A 16,700-nucleotide genomic window follows, 5' to 3' on the forward strand; every position below is an offset into this window, starting at 1 on the left:
GCCCCTCCAATAGATCGTAATAATTCCCGAGGGGAATGCCCCCTCCCGGGTCCTGGACCCCCATGTCTCCTACCTTGAGACCACCTCTTGTGGTTTTTGTTGCTTTTCCCTTATGTGTTTTTTTTTTTTTAAATCAACTCCAAAACTGAGGTGAATAACACTTTTCTTTGAGCTTTCGCACACTTGTTCTAACCGTCACTTTAATTTGCACACGTCTATATCCTTCAGCTGCCAACTGTCGAAATGACAACAACAACTTCCTGGTTTGTTTACGTGTGCAGGATGTCACAACAAATGAACCTATCGAGAGGACCAGAGTGACCAGAAATACCGATTTATCTGTATTCCTAGCGATGTTTTAGATGCCAACAGACTCACAGATGAGCCCCCTAAAACTATCGATTTTCTCGTGATACTGAACTTTCGTTGGGAAGATAAGCTACCCCCTTCCCCCTCCCTACGTTCAACACTTCAAAACCTACCGAAAACTACCGAAAAAAATCTTTAACTCCTACCAAAGACTACCCATAAAGGCCGGGCTACATTGATCGTACTCGCAAGTGTAATTTTTATATTCACTAGCGCATCTGGCGGCGACCAGCGCAAGCTAGATGTGGGTATAATTTAAGTGCCAAAATTATTCATGCTTGGTGTCCCATCAATTTTCGACCAGGCTACCTGTTTGCCGTTTGAAATTTTGATAAACATCCATAAATTGCAACAAAGTAGGCCGTTAATTGTTGTTGTTGGACAAATCGTCATTCATACAAAACGCTGATCAACATTTTTCCCCATCTTCCAATATATATGCATCATTGTGTAAAATTATAGCCTCCTCGACCCAAAACGTTTTTTGACAGATAAATTATACCAGCCTCTAACTTCAACCCGCCGCCGCTAGATGGCGTACGCGTTCACAAAAATTACACAACGGAGTACGATCAATGTAGCCCGGCCTTAAAATGTTGATGCACCTACCGAAAATCGCCAAAATAATCTGGCCACTTTGCCAGCACTCCAAGCAACTGCAGCTGAAACTGACAGCTGTCAAGAACCATCCAAACAAACAGCCAGAGCGGGCGCGCGCCTCCCGGTAAACAATGCGGTACCCGTACTTGCGAGCATTGAACGAGCGAATGCGTGTAAAGTGATTGTAAATCATGCAAAATGTCTAAAAAAGGCTCATCAATCAACCGCGCTGAACCGATGAAGCAGATGAGCTTAAAAAGCTATGTATCCAAGAAAGAGAAACCATCATCTACCAAGGAAGAATCAAGGTAACAAGACGTTCGTGTAGTGGGTTTGTTGCATATACAATAACTTTTTAATGTACAATTCGTTTGATTGTATGCTAGCACTCCAACCGAAACCGAGCCTCAAATTAGTTCCACCACATTCTGCGAACAGATTAATCTAACAAACTCGCCAAGCATTTTCAAACCAAAAATTCCCCTCTCGGTAAGTTGCGACGATGTGTTGTTTTGCCCACCGGCTTTATAACCAGACCTCTCTTTCCCCGTGTTGTAGCGGCAACCCAGCACATTTGTAAATCTGGTAAACAGTGATTCGGACGATTCAAACCGCTCGCCTGCCAAACCCGTCCGCGACGAGACGGTGAAGCGTCTTCCGCCGCGAAACATTTTCAAGGAGCAAATCGAGGAACAGAAGTCGACCGCGACCTTCCGACCGAGCTTGGACGAGTTCGATTTGATGGTGGAGAATTGCACCGTGCCTTCGCTGAAGCCGATCAATTATGACCCTATCGAGCTGAATCTGTCGACCGACGAGCGATATGTGGAAGCGACGAAGAAGCTGGAAGCGAATCTGCACAAGCTCGCCACCAAACCGGTCAGCCCCGTCAAGGTACCAAGGTTTGAGTTCAAGCAGCAGAAAGCCAACCGTATTTCGTTGGAATTAAACAAGGACAGTGTGTTTGGGGGCTCATTTGACGAGGTGGACGAGGACGATGATTTTGTGCAGAAGAAAACAACTCACACAACTTCCACTCCGCTTGGTGGTGGTCCGGCCGTATTACCGGCGGCCAAAGCAAGTGAAACATTGATAAAGCCAAGCAGCAATACTCCTGCCACCACCACGACCACCACTGCACTACAGCGTTTACTTAGCCCGGACAAGGGGACGACAAGCATTCGGTTTGATCCAGCACTAAGCGCGTACCTGGACGAGATTTCGAACAGTGCCGGTTACAATCAAAAAACATCACAAGAACGCGAGATACGGAAGAATGTACAGTTTCTGGAGAAAGCGGAGCTAGGATTGCTGAACCACTTCTTCGATCTGCTCGGCCAGGTGCCGGCCGAGAGCTTCCGGCGCATCGACAAACACTTTAACGTTGGTTGCTTCGAACGATTAAAATCGACCATCGACACCATACGGGGAAAGATCAAAGTGTACGATCGTGTGCTGTCCGGCAAGCAGCGATTGTCGCAAACGAGTACGCTGAGCAGCGCGACGAAGAGCACGACAAGCTCCTCCGCTCAACCGCCATCACAGAAGGCGGTCAACAAACCGTCCACAAGCACACCGAGCACCGGAGCGTGTCCACCGATCCTGTACGATCTACCGTTTGACGATCACCACTCGCTCGACGAGGTGCATGACGTTATCGAAAGTACACTGCCGCTTGACGAACCGGCCCGACGGAGGCAGGACAGTTTTACGCCCGCGAAATCCCGCTTCGAAGAGATCGAGCAAGAGTTCGGGCTGAAAAGGGTGGATGAATTAAGCGGCCGTACGGCGCGGAAAGCGAGTGAGCCGGAAACACCACTGGGCGATATTGGACGACCGAAGCCCACCGGCAGCGGTGGTATGTTTGTGTTTAAAAAGCCCATCGCTAGTACGATTATGAACGGGTTGGAGCTTCCGGCGAGTGGTGATCGGGACCGGAAATCGGTCTCGTCACCATTCGCAGCAAACGGAACCCCAGAGGAGGACGACCTGCTCGATGATGAGGACATACTGCAGAGCATCCGGGAGGAGGAACTGATCAACCAGGGCCGATCGTTCCAGAAGAATCTTAGCACCGTCGATCTGGTCACGCCCGACACATCGTACCGGCGGCCCGACCCGCCGCGCATAACGTTCCCAGTGGAGCCGGACCCACCGGTGGCGACCACCGCACGCAATACGCAGTTCATCGAGAACATCAACACCCAGCTGGACGATGAAGGATGGCAGGTGTACGACCCGTCCATGTACGACGATTCGTTCGGTGAGCTGACCGTGCCGACCACGAACCAGCCAAAGCCCAGCAGCCGCACCGCACCATCCTCCTCGGCGGCAATGGAACCGTCCGGGACGAACGTTGGCCGGTTTCACGAAGGCATCCGCAACGACGGCATTACGGGCGAGTTTGACGGCATGTCGTATGCGCATTCGGCCCGACTGCAGGTCGCATTTAAGGAAACGTTTGGCTTGCGCACGTTCCGACCGATCCAGCTGCAGGTGATCAATGCCACACTGCTGGGCAATGACTGTTTCGTGCTAATGCCGACCGGTGGTGGCAAATCGCTCTGCTACCAGCTGCCAGCCGTTCTTACCGTCGGGCTGACGATCGTGGTCAGCCCGCTGAAGTCGCTCATTCTCGACCAGGTGCAGAAGCTGAACTCGCTCGACATCCCGGCCGGCCACCTGTCCGGCGAGGCGAACATGGCCGACGTGCAGCGCATCTACGACGATCTGTACAGCAGCTGCCCCGAGCTGAAGCTGCTGTACGTGACGCCGGAGAAGATCAGCTCGTCGGCCAAGTTCCAGAACCTGCTCAGCGCGCTCTACCGCCGCTCGCTGCTCGGGCGCATCGTGATCGACGAGGCGCACTGTGTGTCTGCCTGGGGCCACGACTTCCGGCCCGACTACAAGAAGCTTTCCGCGCTACGGGAACAGTTCCCCACCGTGCCGATCATTGCGCTCACTGCCACGGCAAACCCGCGCGTGCGGATGGACATACTGGCGCAGCTGAAGCTGGCTCGCGATACGCGCTGGTTTTTGTGCAGTTTTAATCGACCCAACCTGAAGTACCTGGTGCTGCCGAAGAAGGGCGTCTCGACCAAGGCGGAAATGATTGAGCTGATACGGAAGCGGTTCCCGCGCGACACCGGCATCGTGTACTGTCTGTCGAAGAAGGAGTGTGACCAGCTGGCGGACGAGTTCCGGCGGGCGGGCATCAAGGCGAAAAGCTACCACGCCGGGCTGAGCGACGGTGTGCGGGAGGCGACGCAGAAGGAGTGGATCGGCGACCGGATCAAGGTGGTGTGCGCGACGATCGCGTTCGGCATGGGCATCGACAAGCCGGACGTGCGGTACGTGCTGCACTACTGCATGCCGAAGTCGATCGAAGGCTACTATCAGGAGTCGGGCCGGGCGGGCCGCGATGGGGAGATCGCCACGTGCGTGCTGTACTACAACTACTCGGACATGCTGCGGTACCGGAAAATGATGGACAGTAAGTGGTGTGTTGTTCGTGTGGCTTTTTTCTCACTGGCCTAACGACTCTTCTTTAACCGACGCTCTTCCACAGACGATACGTCCATTTCGCTCGAAGCGAAACAGATTCACATGAACAATCTCTTCCGGATGGTGAACTACTGCGAGAACGTGACCGACTGCCGGCGGACGCAGCAGCTGGAGTACTTTGCGGAATACTTTACCAGCGAGCAGTGCCTCGCGAACCGCGAAACCGCGTGCGACAACTGCCTGCAGCAGGGCAACTACAAGACGCTGAACGTGACGGACGACTGCATCATGATAGCGAAGGCGGTGCGCGATCTGTGCGGTGGCCGGAACCGCTTCACCCTGCTCCACATGGTGGAGGTGCTGAAGGGGAGCGAAAACAAGAAGGTGCTCGAGAACGGCCACAACCGCACGGCGTACCACGGCAAGCTGAAGGCGTGGGAGCGCTGCGATATCCAGCGATTGCTGCGCAAGCTCGTCATCGACGAGTACCTGAAGGAGGACCTGATCTTTAGCAACGACATCCCGCAGGCGTACCTGCGCATCGGCACCAAAATCGAATCGCTCGTCAGCCGGCGCGTGCGGGTCGAGTTCTCGATCAAGGAGAAGCACGCCGGCCGGGGCAAGCTGACGGGCAGGGCGGCCGGTGACGTGGCGGCGGCGGCGGCAGCACAGCAGGAATCGACCCAGATCGGCGCCCAGCTGAAGGATCTGCAGACGCGGTGCTACAACGATCTGCTCGAAATTTGCCGCGCTATTGCGATGCAGAAGAACGCGACGCTCGCCTCGATCATGAACATACAGGCGCTGAAGGCCATGTCGGAGAAGCTGCCGGAATCGCCGGCCGAAATGCTGACGCTGCCGCACGTGACCAAGGCCAACTTTGAGAAGTACGGCAAGCAGCTGCTAGAAATTACGCAAAACTATGCCGCCGAGAAGCTGATGCTTATGATGGACACCCAGGACCAGGAGGAGCAGGGGGCGGCGGTCACGCTGGTGGACGGTGAGTCGGGCGACAGCGATGGCGGTAGCAGTGTGGCGGGCGACATGGATGGAACCGATTGGGGTTCGCTGGCAAGGGCGGCCTCGCAGGGTGGTGGCGGTGGTTCCGGCCGGGGTGGCTACAAACGGCGCGGCAGCTGGGGCGCGGGTGGGGGAACGAGGGCGAAAAAGTTCCGCAAAACGACGACACGAAGGAAGGCGGCTGCCGGCACTAGTAAAGGCCGGGCGGGAGCGGCCAGCACGGGTGCCAAACGGGGTGGGGCGGCGAGTCGGCGCGGTGGATCGTCCCGGGCCCCTCGGGGTGGCGGCGGAACGGGTGGATCAGGTGGTAGTTTCGGGCTGCTTCCGATGCCTGGTGGATATTAAGCGTTTGGGTTACACAATGAGATTTTTGTTTAATAAAAAAAATCCTATCAACGAAACGGTCTGTGATACATGTGTGTTGGGATCGAGGACACAGTTCGCTGGATTAAAATTGGAAAACATTTGCAACATGTGGCAGTTTTGTCACGCTTTTTATGAAATTTACAACATTGTACAGGGCTTTAATACATGTTCCGCGGATACAATCAGCTTTTGTTGTTGTTGTTGTTTTGGGACACAAACAAAGGGTCACTAAAATGCAAGCTTTTAAAACCATCCTTTCGGTTTAACAGGGAACGTTTAACGGTGCCAAAAGGACGCAACTGCATTCATTTATCCCCGTGCACGTGCCGGGCAGATGTTTAGATTCCAATCCAAGGAAGCGATGCAACATAGTCGCTGGCTTTGCCACACTTATTCTGAAGCTTTCCACAGCAGGTCACACGGTAAATTCATCCTCCCCTACTTCCCCTGCCCCCCCCCCCCCCCTTCTATCACATATCTTTCGGCGTTGTTCCCATGGACCACAGCAGCGGCCCGTCGGTCGTGATGCGTACCCGGTTGGTCGCGTACGTGTTGGAGGTACTTACAATACTGCCGAACTGAAGCGGCCTGCTGCCGTCCAGATTCCACCGCAGCCCGTCGGTCGTACACTGGCAGCCCTGGCCGATCGGGACGAGCGAACACCAGATCCGCTCGCTCACGAGTCGCTGCGGAATGTCGATGGTGTGCTCGCCCGGCCGCACCAACCAGGACAGTGAATTGCTCGATCGCAGAAACACGTCCACGCCGGGCAGAATGCCGTCCGCCAGGTAGAGCGTGTTGATGTTGGCCATTATCTGGTCGAGCCGGCCGGACGATTCGCAGAGGGCCAGCACGCGCGACAGCTGCTTGTCGTAGCCGTGCGATTTCAGCACCTTCAGCGATTTGGTGAAATCGGTCGCATTTTGATCGGGCGTGTGAACGATCTGTCGGGTCGGGAGATACAACAAACCCTTCTAGAGAGGACAACCATCAGGTGTTGGGAGCGGGGAAGGAAAAGCGCCAGGAAAGGGGAAGGGCAAATGGGCTGTTAGCAATTCTACAGCGTATACTTTTCTTTTCTGCGCGCGCTGCGTGCACGCTAGCGTACCGTGCATTTCAGCTGCTCGACGTACTCCATGGCCTCCTGGTTGCACGAGTCGAAATCACCGGTCACGAGATCGGGCGGTTTGAGCAGGTGTTCGCTGTTGATGTTGCCCTTCACCCAGTCGACCCAGCGGTTCGTTCCACCGTCGACGGCTACGCGCACCTTTGCTGCAATTAAATTGTAAGTAGAGCATAGAAGAACAAGTTACTACAGGTTCCAGGGACAAGAAATCTCCACTACAGCAGCCACTTACCACCATTCCATAGCGTTGTGAAGTAGTGTTTCTCCAGCAGGATCGGTCGATTCAGCAGCACAATCCCGAGCCCGTCGTCCAGCCCGTGGCCATCGATCAGGCTCGCTGGCAGCCACCGTTTCGCTGCTGCACCAGCGCCGTTTGGCATCTGCAAGAACAAGGTTTTAAACCACTTCCGCGCCATGGTCACCAGGACCGGGAACAGCAGCAGGGCGGTCCCGTCGTTGGATGTTTCGAAATTTTCACCCGTTCTCAGGGCAACCGTTTTGCTTTCCAGCTGCTACTACCATATCCGAGCGAAGGAAAACAACAGCAAAAAAACACCAACACTGCACCGCCTACTTACGTCATCAGATGTTGTATCGTCGTTGGGCATTGCTTGCGGGAGAGCCTGTGTGAAAGCGTGTTGAATCACTTTACGTGGTGATGGAGATAAACCGAGGCTCGCGTTCTTTTGACCTCTGCGTGTGGAGCAGTTGCGGACAAATTAGCGCAAGCAGGTTTTGCGTGCAGTTGCAAGCTGCACCGCGTATCGTGTAATGCGCGGTACCGAGTGAACGGGCTTGTGTTTATATTTACACACCACACAAGTTCAAACGTCTCGTGCTGCCCGCCTGCCTGCCCGTTTCCAAATGAAACCGGAACTGTCAAAAATGCCAAACCGGCAAACGGATGCAATGTGTTGCGTTTTATTAGTCTTTTTACTTTTCACAGAACTGGGCACATCTGTTTTGAATATTGGACTCTTTTCTTTTTCGAATGTGTTAAACACTGAACCTTAAGGCGCACTCTGCTTTTGGGCTGCTATTAAGGGTATTAATATTTATTATCTTTATGTTTGAGAACTTGGTAAGCAATCAATGCACAGGCAAAAATGCAGAAATTGGGCAGGTGAGATAAAAGCACACCGGCCATAATGCGCAAAGTGGGTTGTCTTTTGTACGGGATGAATTTCACAAACCCCACATTTTAAGGCCGGCATCGTTCGAGGAACCGAGGATACAGGCACACCTCACGGATGTGGTAGCGGTTCAGCAGCCAGCACAGGAACCGTTCCAATCCCAACCCATAGCCACCGTGCGGTTCCGTACCGTACACGCGCTGGTCCACGTACCAGTAGTACGGTTTCGGGTCGATACCTTCGCGCTTGTATCCGTCCAGCAGCTCGTCGTACTTCCAGGACCTCATCGATCCGCCAACAATTTCGCCCACGTTCGGCAACAGCACATCAACGCTCTCCGTAAGGCGCGGATCGTCCTCGCACTTGGCCATGTAGAACGATTTAATCTCTGCCGGGAAGCGGCACAGCATGATCGGTTCGTTGATCGTGTCCGTCATCTTGCGCTCGGGTGCCTCCGGAATATCCTCCCCGAACTCGTAGAAACTGCCGTCCTCCTTCGTGACGTTGTTCTCCTTCAGCCAGACGATCGCGTCGGCGTAGTTCATGCGCCGGAAGGGCCGCTTCGGTGCCACAAAGCCCGGGTTCAGCTCCTGCACCATGTAGCCCCACGGGGACTTCAGCACCCGGTCGACAACGTCGCAGATCAGATCCTCGAGCCGGTCGAGCAGATCGTCGAAGGTGATGAACGGACACTCGCCCTCGATGTGGCTATACTCGGCCAGATGGCGCCGGGTGCGGCTCTGCTCTGCGCGGTAGCTTTGCGCCACGCAAAACACGTCACCCAACGCCGGTATGCACGTTTCCAGATACAGCTGGGAGCTCTGCGTCAGGAAAGCTTCCTCGCTGGGAAAAGGCCACACAGCAAAAAGCAGAGAATGATAAGCAAACGTAAACATCGAAACTGCCCCTCAGCGTCCGTACTTACCCGAAGTAGTCCAGCTTGAACAGGGTGGCACCACCCTCTACCTGCGTTTGCACGAGTGTCGGCGGTGTCACTTCCGTGTAGCCACGGTCGAAGTAATGCGAACGGAACGCTTGCATCACTACGTCGCGCATTTTCAAAATCTTGGACGTGTTCTCGCCACGGATCATAATGTGCCGGTTGTCCAGCTGAACGTCCGGGTGTGCCTCCTCGTTCAGGATTGCGTCAGCACCACCGGCCGGCGCCAGTCCGATCAGCTCCCAGTAGTCCGCGTGCAGCTCGTGCCCACCGGGTGCCGTTTTGCCGGCGGGTACCTCCTTCAGCGTACCGAACAGCTGCACCGACGATTCCGTCGACAGCACGAGCGCATTGTACGTTTGGCACAGGGTGTCGGTCAGCACGCACTGCAGAAACCCGGTACCGTCGCGCAGTGTGATAAACATCAAGCCCTTGCCCTGTCGGCGCAGCCGATGCACCCATCCGTAGATGCGCACGCGAACACCCCGATTGTCGGCACCGTGCGTAATCTTGATCGATTTGGCTGCCGGCCAGGACGGATCCTCCTGGATGGTGATCTTCTTCGCCTCCTCCAGGTTCTGTTCCCGGTTCTTGGCCTTCTCTTCCTCCTCGCGCTTCTGCTTGTCGCCCTTCATGTTGTCGCGGGCCCAGATCTTTTGGATCTTCTTCAGCTGCGACTTGGCGGCCACCTCGTACGGGGATTCCGCTTTCTCGTCCTTGCTGTCGGCGTAGATCGTGGGGAACGGTTCCTTGCCGGCATGCTTCATCGCCCGGAGAATGGTTTTGAAGGGTTCCTCCGCCGTGCCTTTGCCCGTTTCATCGTTGCCACGTTTTTCCGATGTGTACAACTCGCCTGCAATGTTGGAAGCGGTTGGATTAATATTTTACGTTGCACGAGCTGATCAATAGACACACTGCATTGCATCAGAAACGCATTTGGTGCAGTACCGCATTGGCTGGCTGGTGCAATCATACACGGAGGCACGAGAGGTGGTGCATCGTGTTCTATTCACACGCCCGCCATTTTCGATTGCATTCGTTTGCAATGATGCAAAGCACAGTGTTTGGTATTTACTTACTTAGAGTTAAGTTTTCCATTGCTGGGCCGGATTAATGATACGAAGAACGATTGGCCTTTCGTTTCACAAGTCGTGCACCGTATTCCAAAAATTGACTGCGTGAAAATGCCGTCGTGTTGTGGTAGCGACGACTGTCAAAACGAAACTGCTGGTTTAAAATCACTAATTGAAAAGCTGGTGGGAAAATCCACTGTCGAAGCAATGTGGTTTTGTTTGTTCTTCAGTCTTTGCGTGTATCGCGCGACGCAAAACCGGGTGATAATGTATAAAATCGATTTTTAAATGGCTTTCCAATGTCTTCCAAGGATATAGGAAATTTATCTGAATATCAAGTCCATCCTGGAAGATGTTGTGCGCCGTGTAAATGCTGCTCCATCGCCCAAATGACGGCACACACGCGTTTGACAGTTTGCTCCGCCAGACAACTCATTAATGTTATTATTATTATTACTCATGCCTTATCGTAGTCGTCGTTTTATTTGCGCGAGCTGCAAAATCTATCGAAAAAAGCGAGAGCAGACCGATTGCCGTGCGTGCAAGGGTGCTCCGGTAATTAGATTGTCCGCTGTGGAGAAGTGGTAACCGCATAAGTGGGTGCAATACGACGCGTTGTGCAATAGGGCGACAGCATTGGTGTGTGTGTGTCCGTGGTGCCGGAGCACGGAACAAGTTTGGCAATCGGGTATCATCACCTCGGTAAGGCTGGGAATGCAATTCAGCTGTGTGCATTGGCTGCGACCGTAGCTCGGTTAATGCACGCTCATCAACGCAGCGACGAGTTTGTACTGTGTGGATTCCGTGGCTAATGATATGCACCCAATTTTCCGCAGGGTGAGGTAGCACCGGATTGCAGCACAGTGTGTGAGCAGCCACACGCCCAACATCAGCCCTCGACCTGATCAAAACAGAAGCAATATGTCTGCAGAATCGGCCGTTTACGAGGCGCTCCAGTATGCCTGCAGCCAGGACACGCAGATGCTGAAACCGGCCGAGCAAAAGCTGGCCGAGTGGGAGGTACAGCCCGGCTTTCACCTTACGCTGGTGAAAATTTTCTCCAACCAGTCGCTGGATGCCGGTGTGCGGTGGATGGCTTCGCTGTACTTTAAAAACGGCGTGCTAAAGTACTGGCGTGCGTCTGCCCAGAAGTAAGGAAGCGAGTCGCAAACCAATTCGTTCAATTTTCGCTTTACATCATCTCGGCTCACGGCTCCCTGTTCATTCATTTTCAGTGCAATACTGCGCGAAGAGAAGCTGGAAATCAAGAAGCTGCTGCTGATGAAATTCGACGAACCCGTACAACAGATTGCCGTACAGATAGCGGTCCTGATCGGCAACATTAATCGCCACGAATGTCTGAACGATTGGAAGGAACTGATACCGACGATAGTGAAGGCGGTGCAGAGCGACGATATGCTCGTGCAGCACCGTGGCCTGATGGTGATGCTGCACGTCGTCAAGGTGCTCTGCTCGAAGCGCATCCCGCGCGACCGGCAACAGTTCCAGTCGTTCGCCCTCACCTGGTACGACTTTGTGCTGAACCTGTGGGAAGGCTTTACACAGCTGTTCTTTACGAACATCTGCGAGCAGAACTGTGCGATCGAGGTGTGCGCCTCGAACCTGGAAAAGGCCATCTTCTCGCTGCGCATACTGAAGAAGCTGACCATCTACGGCATTACCGATCCGCTCAAGTCGGAGGGCTGCATGATGCTGATACGGGTAATGTTTCAGCGGCTGAAGGATCTGCTGGAGTGTCGCATGCGCGTCAAGCGCATGCTGCGGGAAGCGGAAAGCAACGCGGCACCGTCCAGCACGGTGAACAATGAAGCAATAGAGATCATGCGCAAGCTGTCGGTGAACTTGGAAAAGTTTATCGTAAAGCACATGAAGTTCCTCAATCTGTTCTACGAGACGCATCCGGATGTGTTTTCCTCCTTCGTGGCGGTTTCGTTCGAGTTCTGCTTTAATTACGTGTTCCACGAGGGCACGAATCTGATCTTCGAGGACAATGTAATCACCTTTCCCAACTTTGCCATCCAGTGCCTCTGCCTGCTGAAAGGAATTCTGTCGCCAAACACGTTGAAGCTGGATGTGCTGCCGCGCGTCTCGAACTATCTCGCCGGAGAGGCAAAAGGTACGGTCGCTGCCGGCCCGCTGCATGATCACACGGCTAACGGTGTGTGTTCGGTTTACTTTTCAGAACGCGTAAACAGCGCAAAGGTGGACTTTTTCACGCCCGAACGTTTGAGCTACATATTCGAAAAGCTCATCATGCACTACTTCCTGCTGACGCCGGACGAGTTCGAACAGTGGGACACGGACCCGGAAGGCTACACCTCGGACGAGGGTGGCGATTCGTGGAAGTACAACTTACGGGTAAGTGCGGGGTGGGAGAAGGTGTGAAAACTCCATCCTGAAAACAGCCCAAAATCGAATCGTAATGATATTTTTTCAGTCGTCTGCGGAAGCGTTCTACATGATACTCTTCCAAAAGTTCAGCCCCACGATGATCGAGGAGCTGCGAAAGTACATCACAAAGTCGCAATCGATAACGCTCACCGAGAACTCCGATATGAACGATCTGCTTATAAAGGATTCCATCTACAATGCGACGGGCCTGGCCGCATTCACACTGTTCGATGAGGTATGTATACTGCCGGAAAGCCCCACCCGCTGGAGTTAGTCGGAGCCATGGCGGATTTTCAAGACGGCCCGGGTTGTTGGAAACCGGGCGCGTGTCATTTGTTTGGTACGTGAACGGCGATAACGTTTCTCGCAACCAGTGTGTGTTTGTGTGCAGATAATGAGTTGCCCCATCCCATTGGATTGGTTTTGATTCGGGTGGTTAAAATGGCTGGAGTTGATTATCGTAAAAAGATTGCTAAAAATGCTCACCATGCCGAAATAATCAGCAATTTTAAGCTTGGAAAGGGAATAAAAACAATCCAATTGAATGCTCGACCACTTTTGGGGTAAACATGATGCATGTTGCTGCCCACATTTTCGTTTACAGTATAGATCACTACTGATCAAGCGACACATCCCGTTCAACACACACACACACAGGGCAAAGCGGGATAGAATGCTTTTAAAACGGCAGATGAAGAAACAAACAAACTGACCATTAGTGAGAGGCGTGCGTACTTATTTACCTTTGATAAATAGGGTCCACCATTTGTACCTGCTGGTCGTGTGTTAGATCGATCGTTTGCACAGCTTGCCACTGTGTTGGTAGCTTAACCACACCCACACACACTCTCCACAATCTTGTTAGGAACCAATTCACCCGAAATAAGGTTACCCTGTGTGATTAGAATCTTTTGTTTGTACCCCCAAAATCGGAGGCACACAGTTCGCCTTTCGGTCGACAGCAGCGTGCCCGCATTTAGTGTGCTGCTGTTGTCCGGCTAGGTTCGGACGGTAGATCGTAGATTAGCTAGCATGTAGTTCCCGTCCGGCTGTGTTGCGAGGTGTGCATTTGGTTGTTTTTGACGTGTGATTTTATCCCTTTTCGGTGGACGATCCCATCGTGAAGATAACATTTACGTGACTATGTATAAAATTGAACGGCGCGTTTGGTTGATGGCGTACATTGGCAAGGGTTAAGGGTAAGCTGACGATTGGGCGCATTTCTTAACCTAGCAAATCCAACAACGCTCCGGCAGTGATAGTGATCGATGACATTAATCGTTTTTTCTTCCTTTTTGTTTTTCAAGATAAACTTTGATGAATGGTTCTCCCGGCAGCTGCTGGAGGAGCTAAAGTTTAAATCTCACAACTTCCGCATCATCCGCAAGCGCATCATCTGGCTTGTCGGGCAATGGACCGGCGTTAGGTTCTCGAAAGCGTTACGCCCTCAAGTGTATCAGGCGTGTTTGGAGCTGCTGCAGCCATCCGAGGATTTGGCCGTCCGGTTGACCGCTTCCAAGTAAGTGTGTGTGTGTGTGTGTGTGTGATCGTTCGGCGCTACTAGTACTAAACCCGCTGCCTGCTTGCGTTTGTGGTTTTGTTTTCCCTTTTGCAGAAGCTTACGCAGCATCATGGATGACTTTGAGTTTGTGGCCGAGCAGTTTGTGGAGTTTCTCGAACCGGCAGTGGCGCTGCTATTTGGCCTGCTGAAGGAAGCGGTTGAGTGCGAAACGAAGATGACCGTGCTGTACGTGATGTCTTTCATCATCGAAAAGATGTCCATGTCCATGCGGATCGATGTGCAGAGTCTAGTCCAGTATCTACCGCTGCTGTGGGAGGAAAGCCGGGAACACAACATGCTTCGCTGTGCAATTATTTCCACATTGGTAAGGGTGTTCGGAATGTGTGTTAGGTTGTTGTGCAATAGTTCTTATCACTTCTTTGCTTTCTTCGCGCCCACAGTTGCAGATAATAAAAGCCTTGTACGAAATACCCTCGTCGGAACCGATCGTGGCATTTATCTATCAGATCATAGAGATGAGCACGAACGTGAACGATCCCTCGCACGTGTATCTGCTGGAGGAAGGGTTGGAGCTGTGGGTTGTGGTGGTGCACTACAGCCGCACGATGAATCAGGAGTTGCTTAATCTGTGTGAAAATCTAGTACCTCTAATACGTAAGTTAATGTGGCACGTTCGGGAAGCGTCAATATGTGTAACGCCTAATCGAAATTTAGCTGATTTTTTTAACCCCCTTTTTTCCTCCATCCCATTGCAGAGCAATCGTCTAGCAATATGAACATATGTTTGGCAATAGTGCAGGCGTACGTGTTTCTCGGCGCCGAAGTGTTTCTTCCACGGTACGGTCAGGAGATTGTAAAAACGTGCCAGTATCTGCTGACCGATTTACGCGCGGACGGTGTGGTGCTGATAAACCGATTCTTCCTCACGCTGCTGCAAGCTGTACCAAAGTTCGCCATCGAACTGTTGCGACCGTATCTGGTGGAAGTGTTTCGGTACGCATTCGCACCCCCCCCCCCCCCCCCCCCATCACACCACCCATGGGTCGTCCATTGCTAATGTGTTTTTTTTTCCACCCTCCAAACAGATCCTACTACCAGCAGACCAACTTCCCGCAAGTGTTACAGATTTACCTGCAAATAATTTCCCGGGTGCTGGTCAACGATCAGGTAACGTTCAGCGTGGTGCTCGCCGAGACGGGTGCACAGGACGCGCTGGAAAAAATACTAACCGCCTGGCTGGAGAACATGCGCCGGGTAACGGCGATCGAGGAAAGGAAGCTGCTCGCGTTGGCCTTGAGCAGCTTGCTGACCGTTTCGAACGATGTCATTTACAAGAACTTTGCCGGCATTATAACGAACGTTACCGAAGCGCTGAACGACATAATGGATGTGTTCTCGCAGGATACGAAGGTGGAGTAAGTATTGCAAGGATAGAGATCCGTGTAGTTTTATTGTGTCAGTTACTAACTTGACCATTCTTTGTATTTTATTTTCCCAGTTCACTAGTCATCGACGATGAAAATGTGGACAATGTCGGCGTGACGCTGTTCTCGTACGGATTCATCGATTCCGACATGGTGCAGGAGGAAACGCCCCACTTTAGCCGCTGTCGAGCATTTTGCTTGCGCGATCCAACGCACGTGATTGTGCTGAAAGACTATCTACAGAATCAAGTAAGCAAGTGCTGGCACGGCGGTAGATTCTACAGATTTTTGCTAACCATTGCGACATTTTTTTTTGCTAGCTCGTAGTACTGAAAACCACAATCGGTGCCGAACAGTACCAATCGCTGATGACGTCCGTCGATCTCCAGACGCTGAAGGAGCTGAGCAGCTTCGTTGCACTCGGCATCGATCTACCGACCGGGATTGACGACGGTGCAGCATAGCCTAAACCCGACAACCTTCCCTCCGACCGACAACCTTCAACTGCAGCTTACCTACCAACCCGGGACATTGCTGTGCGCACGAACATCCTACTCGTGTGCGGGCAGCTAAAGTGAAATTCTCTAGTGTACGCTGAAATTTTGACGAATGACGCCCTTCTGTACTGCTGTACTGCTTCTACTATGCACCTATCATTTCCGTGCTCGACATACAGTCGTGCTACCGGATTCGACCTAACCTAGGGGCAGGGAGGGCATGTGGATTTTTATAGGATTTTTTCAATTGTATGTTTTTGAACTGCTTATGACCCACAAACACACACACACACATGGATATTAGATTTTCACTCAATTCCCCTCCCCCCCCCCCTTTCTTCTTCCCCTGTTCTCCCGGACTGTTTGTGTTAAATAATGAACTATTTAATAAATTGCACGTCCTTACGCCGACCTTCGCTCGTAGCGGTGGTATTGTTTTTCCTGTAATGTGGCATTTAATCCTGTTAAGTGTTTCTACAATCGCGGTGAAAACAATCGTCCGTTTGGTTTGCCATGTTACCCGTTTGCGGCTACGAAGTAAGGTAGCATATAGATATCACACTGAGCTGCTTGTAAGACACAGAACACAGAAAAGTAATGTAAAGTAACACGACACCTATATAGTATTATATTTTGAATGAATATATATATTATTTGAACTATCGCAAAAGACTACACAAAAGGCGCGTATTTACGTTAGATAGCCGAAAGTAG

General features: G+C 52.3%; 4 protein-coding genes across 6 annotated transcripts; 2 read left to right on the forward strand and 2 right to left on the reverse strand.

The window, feature by feature from the left end:
• The first annotated feature begins 970 nt into the window (after positions 1–970).
• On the forward strand, positions 971–5,932 carry LOC120948375 (Bloom syndrome protein homolog). Its single transcript, XM_040364634.2, has 4 exons — positions 971–1,277; positions 1,356–1,458; positions 1,528–4,462; positions 4,538–5,932. The coding sequence occupies exons 1-4, from the start codon at positions 1,168–1,170 to the stop codon at positions 5,836–5,838; spliced, it is 4,449 nt and encodes a 1,482-aa protein (XP_040220568.2). The 5' UTR covers positions 971–1,167; the 3' UTR covers positions 5,839–5,932.
• A 9-nt stretch (positions 5,933–5,941) lies between these two features.
• On the reverse strand, positions 5,942–7,860 carry LOC120948386 (thiamin pyrophosphokinase 1). 3 transcript variants are annotated; one of them, XM_040364648.2, is made up of 4 exons: positions 7,564–7,860; positions 7,218–7,365; positions 6,968–7,131; positions 5,942–6,833 (listed from the first exon to the last, which is right to left on the reverse strand). In XM_040364648.2, exons 1-4 carry the CDS (start codon positions 7,591–7,593, stop codon positions 6,330–6,332), a joined length of 846 nt encoding a protein of 281 aa, XP_040220582.2. In that variant the 5' UTR covers positions 7,594–7,860; the 3' UTR covers positions 5,942–6,329. The 3 variants fall into 3 exon arrangements, with proteins under 3 accessions (XP_040220582.2, XP_040220581.2, XP_040220583.2); XM_040364647.2 differs by lacking the exon at positions 7,564–7,860 and having other exon boundaries at positions 7,218–7,545; XM_040364649.2 differs by lacking the exon at positions 7,564–7,860 and having other exon boundaries at positions 5,942–6,803; positions 7,218–7,544.
• A 148-nt stretch (positions 7,861–8,008) lies between these two features.
• LOC120948379 (asparagine--tRNA ligase, cytoplasmic) lies at positions 8,009–10,264 on the reverse strand. The gene is made up of 3 exons (XM_040364638.2): positions 10,138–10,264; positions 9,044–9,911; positions 8,009–8,961 (listed from the first exon to the last, which is right to left on the reverse strand). The coding sequence occupies exons 1-3, from the start codon at positions 10,154–10,156 to the stop codon at positions 8,187–8,189; spliced, it is 1,662 nt and encodes a 553-aa protein (XP_040220572.1). The 5' UTR covers positions 10,157–10,264; the 3' UTR covers positions 8,009–8,186.
• A 297-nt stretch (positions 10,265–10,561) lies between these two features.
• Positions 10,562–16,433, forward strand: LOC120948377 (importin-11). Its single transcript, XM_040364636.2, has 12 exons — positions 10,562–10,833; positions 10,968–11,282; positions 11,367–12,268; positions 12,335–12,510; positions 12,590–12,778; positions 13,851–14,062; positions 14,159–14,429; positions 14,506–14,719; positions 14,821–15,058; positions 15,151–15,480; positions 15,564–15,738; positions 15,810–16,433. Exons 2-12 carry the CDS (start codon positions 11,053–11,055, stop codon positions 15,951–15,953), a joined length of 3,081 nt encoding a protein of 1,026 aa, XP_040220570.2. The 5' UTR covers positions 10,562–10,833; positions 10,968–11,052; the 3' UTR covers positions 15,954–16,433.
• The last annotated feature ends 267 nt before the right edge of the window (positions 16,434–16,700 follow it).

Source organism: Anopheles coluzzii, chromosome 2, assembly GCF_943734685.1.
Source record: "Anopheles coluzzii chromosome 2, AcolN3, whole genome shotgun sequence".
Lineage (NCBI taxonomy): Eukaryota > Metazoa > Arthropoda > Insecta > Diptera > Culicidae > Anopheles > Anopheles coluzzii.